The sequence below is a fragment of the Mytilus trossulus genome, chromosome 12 (genome assembly GCF_036588685.1).
Source record: "Mytilus trossulus isolate FHL-02 chromosome 12, PNRI_Mtr1.1.1.hap1, whole genome shotgun sequence".
Lineage (NCBI taxonomy): Eukaryota > Metazoa > Mollusca > Bivalvia > Mytilida > Mytilidae > Mytilus > Mytilus trossulus.
In genome coordinates this window covers 38,026,125-38,040,851 of record NC_086384.1, presented here as the reverse complement: position 1 = coordinate 38,040,851, position 14,727 = coordinate 38,026,125, and the positions used below count along the sequence as shown (strand labels likewise).

Genomic DNA, 14,727 nt, shown 5'->3' with positions numbered 1-14,727 from the left:
TGTACCTCCTTGGTCAAGATAGAAGAATTACATTTTTCATTTATATATCATTTGCTTATTTTGAGTCTTGAATACGAATGTATATTTATATGATAATAATACTCAATGATTTTATTGTTCTGTGTTCTGTGTGTGATGACAATCCAGATTTTGAATTTTATATCAATACAATCTTGAACTTCATAATTAAGTGTCAAATATATCGAACAGTGAAATCGGTATCTCTGAAATCGACATAACATCAATTTCAAGTCAATCAGCAGTTTTCCCATGATTTTAAAAACATAACTGTCATTCAAATCTATTATTTCAGGGAGGAAAATATCAGGTAGATGGCTTAAATGGTTCCTTTGTCACCTTAATAACACGTTCAATGTTTTGTTAGACATACAACCCCGGTTTATGTTCACAGGTTAATAGTCAATGATGAAAACAACACCCAAGTCTTATTCTCTTTTGATTGGGTATCTTTATATATTCTGCTCCAATTCCGTTATCTTCTAATCAGTTGTGAAAGTGAGTAATCAGATCATTACGACAAAATGAGCCATTGTATTATTTATTCAGAAAGAACGGATAGATAGAGATAGAAATACAAACGGCAGTTGTACTCATCAATTAAGGCTCATTGTAGATAGTTAATGGTGGAACCTAGACGTGTAAAAATTGTACACTCTCAAAATCAGAAAAATCAGATAATCACGACAAAATGAACCATAATGGCATTGTATTATTTATCAGAAAAAAGAAAGAAAGAACGGAAAGATAGATCGATCGACAGAGAGAGAGACGTCCAAACATTGTCCACTCTCAAAACCAGAAAAAAAATAACCCACTTATTGTAGATAATTAATGGCGGATCCTCAACTTTCGACCATTGTCCACCGTCAAAAAAAAATGCACACTCTCTCGACTTTTATGTGATACGGAGGAGGCGAGCCCAACTGGAATCTATACAACGTGCACTCAACACTATTCATAAGCATATATATATATATATATTCTAATCGGACGTTATGCTGGCGGCCAATATCAATTAATTTAAAATAAAAATAAAAAAATAATTTATACCTAGGAAATGGCTACCCAAATATGATGTTCTATGCCCAGAAATAATGCTGACATTTTTGTAAGAAGTTTGAAAACATCGTGATGATTTTATAACAATTTTGTAAAAGTACGAAAATATAGCTAAAATACTGAAAAGACTAAAGTTTAAATAAATTCAAAGTAAATTCAACAAATTAAATACAGCTTAAATATTTTTTTTTTATATTTTCGTGTGATTTACTACAATGTCAAAATGAAAAACTTGATATTAATAGTATTTATTAATAATAATAATAAAATATCCTATTTTCCTAACAAGAAAGATAGTTGTTTTTTTTTCTTTTTTTTTATTGGTTTCTTCCTGTTTAATTGTAACTATGTGCACTTGCTAACTTCAATTTATTATCTAATCTTAAAAGCATTATTAATTGATGCCAAGTTTTGTTTGAAAGGAAAAACCTCTGCGGAAGTCGCCTTTTTCGTGATCGATCCATTTTCGTTATCCGAATCCGCTCTTCGGCCTTATAGAAGCCAGACATTCGAATAAAACAGTTTGAAAATAAATTAAGCCCCGATGAAATAAATCTTGTACGTCTTTTGTAGGGTGGAGATAACGTTCTTACAAAAACATACCATCAATTTAGCTCTTCTGGCAAGAAGATCAGACGGAAACCATACAAGTAGTTTATATAACGTTGTCAATTTCACCGAAGCCTTTTCACTCGGAACAAAATTGATGAGTCGCGTTGCTACTATTATTATCAGATTTACTTAAACAGCCAGAAAGACAAATTAAGAACATTGTCATGTCCTTTCAAATTAGTAAAACCAAAGATAGAACTGTTAAAGAACTTCCTTTTTTATCAGAAATTATTGAATGCCTTTAGACATGAAGTCGTGTAAATCGTGGAAATAGATTTGTTGTTTATTACACTGATTGAAAACCGTTATCATCTGTTTCGTTGTATATTTCTCAAATTAATTTCTTACTTCGAATATGTCTCTTATATTAAACGGATGGTCATTGCTAAATTAACTGGTAATTTAAAACTAATCGAGTGTGAAATAAAGTGATAACAAAATCAATTGGTGATCACACTTGTCCAACGTTTTCCCACAGTTTATATTTTAATGCCGTTCCGTTATATATATTAGAAAAGATGGCTAGATTTAATAGTTTTATATATTTAAAAAATAAACGTGCATAGAGAAAACCACTGAAAAGACGGTGAATTTTTATAAGTAACAGTTTCAATGTGTTGCTCTATTTAGGCCCCTTTGGTTTTTATGGTACCAAAATATTAACTCATTGGTCTCTCCATTACAAACTATAACTTGTAGATTCTGAATTTCTTTTAAAAAATTATTCAGCAAGGAAATGCAAAATAGATATTAAGTAGATATCAATAAAAAATAACAATAATTCTAAATACAATTTAAAAAAATGCTTCTGTTTGTCATTGAAGAAAAAAGACTTATAACCTTCACACAAATGATAAATGCATGGTTGGTCTATATTAAGAAAACATGTTGTGTTGACTTTTTTTTTAAGATAAAAAAGTTGTTTGCACCGAGAGAAAATGAATCATGTCCCCACCAAATATGAATGATAGGTCCCATAGTACTAGCACAAGCAATATCAGATGTTCTCTTGGGGGAAGGGTTGTCAAGTCGTTATTCAATGCCAATACTAGTATTGTTAAAGCCTATATTCCCCAAACTTGCTAAATTAAAAGATGATGCAGGAATTTTGCTTCTATAACTACTTTCTATTAATTATGATTGGGTGTTACAACATCCAACCATTTCATTAAAAATATCACTTCAATTAATAAAAAGATATTTCACCGCAGTGCCAAAGTTCAGAAAGACAGTCGTAATTTATTTTATTTGAAAATATAAATGTATATTATTATCATGCCTGGCATGGGTAAATGGTTTTCTCGTTATAAATCTTATACAACTTGTTAAAACTGTGCATCCCCGCATGTGGAAATTATGAAATACATCCAAGATAACAGCATTCACAGCTAATATATTCTTGGGTCACGGTGTTTACCAACTATGTGGATGAGAAATTCTAATTTCTACTTTTCTCACATCTTCTTTATCTGTTAGGCATATGTTTGTTATTAATTTCATTTTCTCAATAAGAAAAACAGGATGACTTTAATTTTTGTGGCTGTTTCATGGTGTTTTCAGATGTTCATTTTTATCTCGTCGGTTTAAAAGATCTAAAATGACATCTCAGCCTCATTCACATTTTTCACAGTAACTAATAGAGGGCGCTCCTAGGGTTGTCTATTTCATCAGCCATATCATTGTGTCTTGTATCTGTTGATTTTGCAACTTAAAAGAGTTTTAAGAAAAGTTTCACAATTTTACTAAAATTCTTGTGTTTTATTTAATATATATTGTGTAAATCAATTTCGAGTTATAATATATTATGTCCCTGTGGGGAAGGCCCCATGATTTTAAGTGCACATTTTGGATGATTCGTCCTAACAACAATTTTAATTGTTGATCAAACGAAAATATATGGGACAAAATATTTGATGAATCTGATGTTTATTTCTACAAAAACACAAATGAACCCTGAAAAGGCGTTGCTTGAAATTGTTTCACCACCTTCAGAAACTTTTGTTTTAGAACTGAATTGACTCCATAATAAACCGAATCAACCCGAGCTTATTTTGTTTCTAAAATTGTGGTCTTGCGTTATCATTATATTCTTCGAGACTCAAAGCCGTTACTCTTTGTGTTTCTTTTTGTTATCTTTCAGCATCTTACTGGATTTGGCATTGGTCTCTTTCCGTATCTTTCTGGATTTGGTATTAATCTTTTTCCGTATCTTACTTGATTTGGTATTGGTGTAAGATCTAAAGCGTTGTCTGCTTGCTTCATCACAGCTGCCTAGCCGATTAAAGTAATGTGTGATAGAGTAAAACGCCCTAAATAGTTGACCCCCACGCAAAATATGTAAAAATAAATAAAGAGTATAGGGAACAATTAAATCCGTCTATAGCTAACGGACATTTTATTGTCAACCTATTCGACAATTTGACGATATGTTGACTCATACAACTGTATCTTAGTAGATGCCTTAATGACAAATTAAAACTCCAGATAACATTTATTTTTTTCCCGCCAATAGATCCTCACACATTCCTCTCATAGCAAGTCTAGCTCCATAAGTTTATCAATGATGATAATGATAAACATACTGCGGTTGATAATCAATTGATCTATCAGATAAACAACTCATCCCACAGTTAAACTGACAATAAAATCAACAACCCATACACTTAAACTCATCGTTCTGTGTCAATATACACTGTTAATAGCTGGTATGTAGTAATCAATAGGATGGATATTTGGAACGGACTTTTCAGCATGATAATGGCTTTGGAACTCAATATGTTTATAATCGTTTCATTTATAGGATGAAACGATTATCGACATATCAAAAAGTAAAGCAGTACAACTAAATAAAGAACTTAAAAAAAATCGAAACGGATATTCTCTTATCAAAAAGCAAAAGCTCAAATGGAACACATGTCATATTCCTGACTTGACTGGTGGCATTTGAGGAATGTATTTATCTAATATCATAGCCTAAAAAAGTTCAGTAATTAAGATATTGTGACATTCCATTCTTAACCCGTTTTAGTAATGTACATTAGATAATAAATACGTAAGTATATTTGAATTCAAACGATTTGAAAGCAGATTATTTGTCGAACCAGTTTTCGAAGCACCAAATATCTACCTCAATAGAAACGGTGTAAATAATCATAGTTGTTCTTACCTTGATTCCTTTCATGCATACATAAAATCTACATTTTAAGAAATTCTGAAAACTGTATAAGATATTCATGGCGAATGATTTCAAGACGAAAGGTTAAAACAATTTCTTGAAATTTTGTTTTTGAATCTACAATTTGGTATTCATCAAAATACAAATTAGAAATCCAAACGGCCCAAATACAGAAAAAAAATCTTATCTAAACTCACAGAAGAAATGTTTAGGGAAAGGACACTTGTAACAGTGATTATCCATTTTTACATTCCCCGTAATGGACTGTATTTTGTATACATGCATGCATTTTCAAAAAAAATAATTGATGTTCATTTATGGTTTAGGATTTGCTTTTATATTTTCTATCAGAAGTAATGGCATAAACTAATTCCAAACACAATATCAACAATCTACCGAGAAGCTTAACACATATAAGCATGTTCCATTTACAAAATGCGGTTCTTGTTTTAGTATATGCCGTGACTGACGATATAGGGATGTTCATGTGATCTGTCAATAACAGACAAAGAAGGTTTATCTCCGCCTATTGATGTTTCTATTTGCAGAGTGAATCTTCCAATAACATGCTTTCCGTTGTAAAGACATTAAAAACTGTGGAAATTTACAGAACTCTTTGTTTTTACTAATGGTTTATTATTTCTGATGTTTGTAGTACATTGAAAATTCAAAGACTACAAATTAAAATACTATTATTTTAACCCATATTCATATATTTCCATGAAGGCATTGGCGATTTTAGCAATATATTATTTGATGATATAGAGTTATACACAAAATAAAAATAATCTAAATAAAATATTATAAAAAGGAAGATAAAAAAGATTCACTTTATAAAATTCAACAGATGTCTCAAAGATGTCTCTATTTTCATTTTCGGTATATACCATGCATACAGGGCATGAACTAATTTTGATTTTCTTTACATTTCATCAATTTAATTTTTAATTTTAATAAAGTGTGGACATGTTTCTTTGTATTCTTTCTTCTTTATGTTAATATTAAAATCGACATGTCTTCTTTGTCTCAGCTAAAAACTGCTGTATTTAATAAAATAAAGCCTTATTAAATGTTTGCACTTATTTTTTTCACTTTGAAGGTTAAAATGTCAGGATTTAGAAGACACTTATGCAATTCTTTTCATGTATTGAACCAATACACATAATCTACCATTATTATTCAACAATTCTTAACACGCGCAAAATAGATTAAAATTGAATGATATTAAATATATGAATTACCGTTGGATTATGATGAAAATTATGATAACTGTCAGAATTTCATTAAATATTGGGTGTCTCAAGGGTCAGCAGAACTCTGAAGGGTTAGGTTAAGTGTTACTTTGTGAATTTGGTACCTTCATAAAAATTTGACAAGTGACTCATGCAAAAATTTGACCTTTTGTCTAGATTTTTTTTTAGAATTTCTGAATTTATTTATTTAAAAGGTACGATTTTAATTTTTGAAAAGGTTCTCCCTATTTTGCACCCCAATTATAGACAAGATTATAGGATTACGAATTATCTCCGCGGTGATTTTACCAGATACACAAATTTCAACGGATTATCTATTTAAGAGAGAAAATCAGATTAAAGATGATTAAAAAGATAAGTAATAGATTAGGTAAATAATCAGTTTATAAATCGTACTGTTTGTGACGAGTTTCTTGATTCTTAAAGTTTTGTTTGTTCAATATCTATATGTACAAATGTATATTAAAATTGATTTTCTAAAGATAATCAGATTAGACACAAAAGACATAAAGATTTGTTTCTGAGTGTTACTTAGTACGCCGTATAATATAATATAAATGTTTTTTATATGTTAAAATGATTTGCTTTCAAAAGAAAATGATATGTGCCACTGAACACGAGCCTTTTCTATCTTTTTGAATCCCTTTAAAATTATGATTTTTTTAACTTTCTTTTTGTTTTAAATTTTACATCTATCACGGTATCTTCCAAATAACAAAATGTATCTGATAAAATTGAGAATGGAAATGGGGAATGGATCAAAGAGACAACAACCCGGCCCTAGAAAAAAAAACAGCAGAAGGTCACCGTGATGTATTTCCTTTATATACACGTCTTATTGTCTACTTGCAGAAATACCAAATTTTTGTGAAAATGATCTACTAAGTATGTTGAACCCTTATTATTATTCAAAACTATGCACTTATACAAGTCTCTGCAAATTGAACTTTTTGTCCTTATAAGATATCAATCCATTTTTGAAGAGAAAATCATAATCTTGCAACAATTTTTATGTGAGAAGTAATGATAAAATTATGTAAATATTACTCAAAGTGAGACAGCTTTGTGCAGCTTCCCTCTGAATTACACCAACTAATGAGCTAATATGCGGCGGAACATTATAAGTTCTATATAAATTATAAAAGAGAGACAAAATATACAGATGGGATATTCATAAGTCGATAACAAACTGACAGTGCCACGGCGTAAAAGAAAAACAAGAAGACAAAAGACAAACAATATCAGACAGGTACATGAGAAGATTCTGCTACATATGTGGCACTCATCATAAATTTATCATTAGCATTTAACATCACGTCGTAAAGTTACTAGCAATTTGGAAAACATTGATAATGTTCACATCTTAAATGCTATATTTAGATAAAAATATCTGTATATAAAAAAAGAAGATGTGGTATGATTGCCAATGAAACAACTCTCAACAAGTTACCAAAAATGACACAGAAATTTTATAACAACTATAGGTCAGAGTGTATATTTTAAAGAATAATTCAGAATCAATTTCCAAAGACCAATGATTAAATTTATCAAATTCATTTTTCTTTCATTTTGAGAGAAAATGGATTTAGAACAAACCTGCTATATCGTTAATAGTCATCAAAGAAAATCTTCCAGAAAACTCAAGAATAATTCAAAACCTCGCAGAATTACATCAAGAATAATTTCTATCTTTTTTTTTAATTTCTAAAATATTTGAAAAAAACCAGAATCTGTGTACCGCACTTTATATTTTATTTCTTCATAAAAGATTGAGACGGATTTAAAAAATGTCCTTTTCACGTGTATTATCAAAGACTGATAGAAGTATTTATTGTTACTTCTAAAATCAACATAATGTGTCAATTACTGAAAATATTTGATCAAATATGGACAAGGGGCGAAAATACACGAGTTAATGCAAACAGCTTAAACTAACAAAAAATTCGATAGAAATTTCACACATAAAACTTATGAAAAGTGAACAATACTACCTATTTATGTATTATCTATACATTTCCATTTTGTTTGTACAATGATGACCCAAACCGTGTCAGTGTGGCCACTTGACCACATAAATTGTATACATTACCACTACTTTATAACGGATTGTCCGAAATCCCAAGCTGTCATTGAAGTCACCTATCATAACAAAAATGTCGTTTTTAATGTAACACCTAATTGAAGATATTTTGTTTTGAGAATTAAATGCGAGAAATGCTCCTCTTTTGATGAATCCATTAAAGTGTGTTTTTCTAAGGTCTTAGACCACTATCCTTGGTTCAAGAAAATATTACTTAAACAGTGTCATATTACAATTGGTCTTAGATAAATATTTAAGTGTATACTAAGCCCCATAAAGATCATTTTCTTTTCGATGCATTATCACCCAGATGCCAAAGTAAAGTAAAATCCATTGAGGAATACTTCTGAACAAATAGAAGAAGTATTGGCCCATTGTCCACCTTACGAAAACTTGTTTTGGCAAGAAATGGCCAAAGGATTTAAGGGTTAATGGGTAAATCGTCCACTAAATCTAAAGAATGTATAATTACAATCTTATACAGATACATCATAATCTATATTTAACGACACATATAGGCATTGAAATAAACAACGAAAAAGTTAAATGCACAAATTACAGTGTGCTATGCGATTTAAATAAGCTTATCATATAGATATTATGATTTATATTTTGTACGCCAGACTCGAGTTTTGCCTTCAAAAGAGTCTGATTCTCGAATAAAAAAAGCACGAATTTGAAGGGCAGTGAGGACCCAAAATTCCGAAAGATTTCAATAAAAAGGGTGATAGACGCTCGATGTTTAGATTAATAAAAAACGAAACCTTCTACTTAAAGTAAAAAGCTGTTAATCAAATTGAGGATCAGTATGAAAATGTTGACACAATTTCCTTGTTTATTTCTCAAGAACAAATGAGCTCTATATTTGTGCTTACAACTGCATACCATCATCATAAAATATAAAACAGATCTGACTGAACATCGTATTGACACTTTGTACCATATAATATATAAATATACAGGTACATGCAGTAGAAATAAATAGTTTATATCATATGAATATATTTTCATTTACATTTCCTGAGAAAATAAAGACTATGGTCTTTCATATTTATTTTAGTTCATTTTTTTACATAAAGGCCGTTAGTTTTCTCGTTTGAATTGTTTTACATTGTCTTATCTGGGCCTTTTATAGCTGACTATGCGGTATGGGCTTTCCTCATTGTTGAAGGCCGTACGGTGACCTATAGTTTTTAATGTTTGTGTCATTTTGGTCTTTTGTGGATAGGTGTCTCATTGGCAATCATACCACATCTTCTTTTTTTTATAATTTCAGTATATTGCGAGGAGCGATCGCTGTGCTTGATGCATAAACACACAGTCGATCGAAATGGTGACATTCAATTTGATAACCCCTGATATGGAATACAAGTGTCACACTTTTGAAAACCCAGGGAAAAACCCTGTTTCAGAGGTCCATTTATGAAAAGAGATTGTTTGCTGCAAATGACCAAATTAACATTTCCTTTTCCCGATTGCAACTTTTCATAACGGCACGGGCGACACACTTACAATTCATTGATGTGTTGTTAATTTGTCTGGTTCCGAATATACATGTGACTTATAATATAACGTTAGATAAATACGATGCAAATCAAACGATAGATTGTAGCAGCAGTTGATAAGTTTTTGTTTGCCTAAGGTCCAGTGGAAACTATTTCATTCGTATACTCAGGATAATTGTTTCCATGAAATTAGTGCGAAATTAGATTATGTTTGCTACTGGAAGTGAACAGTACACTATCCAAAAATAATAAGAAAAGCCAAACATCAGATCATGTCATTCTTATTATTTTTGTTTTATTAATTTTACATAAAAAAAAAATGCTTCTGGACGCCTGGACACACACACACAAATATACATTTTGCAATTGCATACGGCATTATCTCTCATTGAACATGAAATAAAATTCAAAATTTACTATTTTGAAAATAATAAGATGTGGCAGAATTGCCAATTAAAAATCTCCACCAGAGACTAAAGGACATAACAACTCTTCGTCACCAAACGGCCACCAACAATGAGCAAAACTCATTCTGCATAGTAAGCTGTAAAAGTGCTAGTTTTGATAGAAAGTTAAATAAAAAGAAAAAATATCACTACTCTATATATATATAAGACGATGTGGTGTGATTACCAATGACACAACTCTTCGTGCATGTCACAATTTGTAAAAGTAAACTATTATGTCAGAGTACAATTTTCAACACTGAGACTTTGCTCAAACCGAACAGCAATTAAGCTATAAAGGGCCCCAAAAATTACTATGTTCTTTTTTAAACTTCAGAGAAGAAAAGAAGCAAGCTTCGTAAAGTACATGAACACGATGACTCAGTCTAATGTATGACAAATACATGTCCCTTTGACATCTAGTAATTTCCCTTTCTCATTGCAATTTCATATTGTATTGGCAAGAAAACCGTATCAAATAGAGATATTCATTGAAAAACTTGTTATCTTTTCTATCATATGAAGCATAAACAATAGATTGTTGTTTTTCATAACTTGATTAAAAGAAATTACTGAAAGGTAATATAAATATAACACGCCATTTTGACTCATATCAGCACAGGCTAATTTACTTATCAACAGGACAACCTACCTATTGTAATGAAAATCTGATGATACATGTTGTGCTATATGGGGTGTGGATTTTAGTTTGATATTATGTTAATCTTTTTGAGAATTTATACTCAATAAGTCTCTGTCCGTTTTTACCTTTTGAAGATAAAAAAAAGTAATTAATTGATAGATTGAATGTTCCTCTGGTATAGCTTTCGTCCCTCTTTTATAGAATGTAGCAAGTCTTGAGAATTTCAATTAGAAAATATACACCAGGCCAGACACCTCTTGGTCACCAAACGTCCACAAACAACGAACAAAACCCATCCCCAATAGTAAGGTGTAAAAGGACCGGTTCTCCTTGAACGTTGAATACAAAGCAAAAAAAATAATATCGACAGGACAACAAACATATTGTCGTAAAAGTCTGACGATACATGTTGTGCTATATAGGATGTGGATTTTAGTTTGGTATTATCATTATGTTAATCTTACTAAGTTGTATAGTCAATAAGTCTCTGTCCGTTTTTACCTTTTGATGACAACAAATTTTCAATTAGTCATAAAAGATACATCAGCAAGTCTTTAACTAGATGGAAGGTCTCGACATGAAATATTATGACATGCTTTGGAATGCTAAGCTGAAATAATTGTAATGGACCCAACATTAGTTTCTATTTCAGTAACGCATTCTGGTTTTTTGTTTCCTTAGATATAGGAAGATGTGGTATGACTGCCAATGATACAACTCTCCATCCAAATAGCAATTTATAAAAGTAAACCATTATAGGTCAATGTACGGCCTTCAATACGGAGCATTGGCTAAAAACCGAACAACAAGCTATAAAAGGCCCCAAAATTACTAGTGTAAAACCATTCAAACGGGAAAACCGACGGTCTAATCTATTATATAAAAAACGAGAAACGAGAAACACGTATAAATTACACAAACAAACGACAACTACTGTACATAAGATTCCTGACTTAGGACAGGTGCAAACATTTGCATCGGGATTAAACGTTTAAATGTACAAAACATTCTCCCTTTTCTGAAACAGTAGTATAACATCACAACATATACATATTGTATAGTCTCAATTTGTTTTACTCAGAAATACAATTTATTGTCAATTAACACACCTATTCTGCCACCTTGGAGCTGTGTTGTGAAAGTTCCCGTCTACAGCATGTTGTTTTAATATAGTTTGCTTTTTTGATTTACTGGCCTGGAAAACAGTGTTGCATTCTATGCAAAATTGTTTAGATTAAAAGACATCAATTACACAGTTCTTGACTGAATATACTTGTACACCCAGTTTAGCAAACGCAGGCCTGCTCAACGCGCAAATTTCCACTAGAAGCTTATGAGGCCATACGACTAAACCTTTGCTACCATCAGCGTACAACTGGTGTAATGTTTTGTATTTGTATATTGAGTTATAAGTATTCAATTTGTAACATTTCAAATAGAGATTGGTATGGAAGGAAAGCAACAAAACAAACAGAAAAGACGACAATTCATGCAGTGATAGTCATAAGAACCGAAATATTCAAGCAAATGTATAAGCATGCAATGATTACTTTTTTTTTTTTTTAGCTTTTTTCTTCTTCAAAACTTAGAATGTTAGAATCAATATATCAATATAACAATAAGAATATTTGAGTATACAGTGAAACCCGGTTAAACCGAAGCCTGCATAAACCGAAAACCTGTATAAACCAAACATGAACTTAAGCACCGCCATATCAAGTTGTATGCGTTATGAACCCGATAAAACCAAACACCGGCCAAAACCGAACAAAATCTTAAGTCCCGAAGAGTTCCGGTATAAAAAGTTTTCACTGTAGTTGCCAATGGTACAACTATCTACAAGAGATCAAGTTTGTTGTCACGTGCCATCTAATATACATGACTTAAGTTTTAGACAAACAACATTCATAGCCAGCTGTTGTCGTATATATCACAATTTAAGAAATGAATATCAAAACATGAAAACATTGATTTCTTGTATCTTTTCGTTTGAGATAATGCATCGGAATAATTTAAAGTACGTCTTGTTATTAACTTTGTATGTCAAAAAAGTAAAATAAAAAAATATTGAGCTCCGAGGAAAATTCAAAAAGGAAAGTCCAAAAGCTCAAACATATCAAACGAAATGTATATACATTGTATAACAACTGTCATAATCCTGACTTGGTACAGGCATTTTCATTTTCTACATTTTGTAGAAAATGTTGGATTGAATATGGTTTTATAGCTAGCTAAACCTCTCACTTATTAGAGAACAATATTCTCATGGAGAATGAAAGACACGGTAGTAATCATTTTAGAGCACAGAACGCAAGTGACTTGAATGGCAGCGGGTAAAGACGAATACCAAAATATTCAGCTAGAGCAGCCAGTTGAGAGAAGCAAGACCTAACAGTTTGAGCTAATATCATCCAAGGTCAATATATGAGAATGCAAACTACAGTGATACATGTCTTAATTTAAATAAATTGCAAAGCATTTGCCCTTTATAAGCCGAAAATTACATGCAAATACAACATGTATTACTCTACAGCACACACAAGAAAAAAAACCTAAGTTCATCTGTAAATAAAAAGATATCCCTCACACAGACGATTTGCTTGAACAAAAATGACAATTATGCGTCTGATGAGCATTTCTAGATTGATCTTCATTATGAACTCTCAAAAGCGCCCCCTCCCCCCGAGAAAAAAAAAACCAAAAAAAAAACCACCTGAAAGCCAAGAATGCAATTTGCACATGAAGGTTAGAGAAGACTTGTATGAATATGGACATGAATTTATACAATTAGCATATCTGCTATTTTTTTTTGTATAAATTAGCTTTCCATGGGTCTATTTGTGCAAAATGTTAATACATGTACTTGTAACGTTTTCATAAACTATATCTCATCGATACTAACCGATTGAATGTTTTCAATAGAAAACGTACAATACAAACGATTTCATGTCATACACAAAGATTGAATATTACACTCTATACCAAGACAAATAATTATTAAATATTAAATAACTTTGTATCTTCCTTTTTTAATGTCCATATGTTTGCTCTATACATGTGAACAAAAATGATACGTAGAATTAAAATGAAAATAACAACAGAGTTACGGTTATTCCATATACTCTTTTGTAATTTACACTTTGACCAACAATTAATTTCCAATAGCCGAAAATAGATTAGGGAAAGTTACTAAAAGGACAATATCAAAGCAATTACCTGTTACAAACTTTTAGCAATTTATTGAAGAAATCGATCGAATTATATTAAGTCTTATTTTATTGTTAAATATAGAAAAAAATCTTGTACTTGTTGTATTTAATCAAATTCGATGTCAAAACGACAGGTGGTCATAATTGATACAGAATCTGAGGGATGAAAAAAATAAAAATTAAATTAAAAATTTGCGTTTGTGCGTTTAAATGTTTGTGTGTGTATTTTGTCACTTACCGTGTGCTAGTTTTCTTGCTTTAGACTTCGACCTCATGTTCTCTGTATTTGATGTTCCGACTAGCTATCATATACCACTCATACAAGACAATACACAAATAAGCAAAGATTAACTCTCACCTGACACGCATGCGCTTTGTGTATCAAAAACTGATATTAAAAGGAGAATACTTTCTTTTCTTGTCAATAAAACCAATTAAATAGAATTAATATTACAATCATGTCCAAAACTTTGATAACGATACGATAGGTTTAAATAGTCTAACGGTATATATCTATATATAGGTAAATAATGAAAAGAAGTGTTTGGATTAACGGGACAGCAATGTTATTTGTAAAATTAGGGATTATCTCTTTTATTTTCTAAAGACTTAAAAGATTAATCAGCCTGCAATGTTAATAAAATACCAATTTTTAGGAGTGCAAATTAATATGCCTGTCATTTAATGTTTTAATTACCCATTAAGATAAATGGTTTTAAATGAA

At 30.9% G+C, this 14,727-nt stretch overlaps 1 protein-coding gene across 2 annotated transcripts in view; it reads right to left on the bottom strand.

Moving 5' to 3' along the window:
* Positions 1–14,478, bottom strand: part of LOC134692028 (histone-lysine N-methyltransferase MECOM-like) — a 48,631-nt gene extending 34,153 nt beyond the window's left edge. The window contains exon 1 of one of the 2 annotated variants that reach the window (XM_063552372.1): positions 14,362–14,478. Coding sequence is in view for 1 of the 2 variants with exons in the window: in XM_063552371.1 (XP_063408441.1) it covers positions 14,242–14,278 (37 nt within the window). In the remaining variant the exon portion in view is untranslated. Of the gene's footprint in view, positions 1–14,241 lie in introns of both variants that reach the window. The other variant, XM_063552371.1, reaches the window with a different exon arrangement.
* Positions 14,479–14,727: the final 249 nt, after the last annotated feature.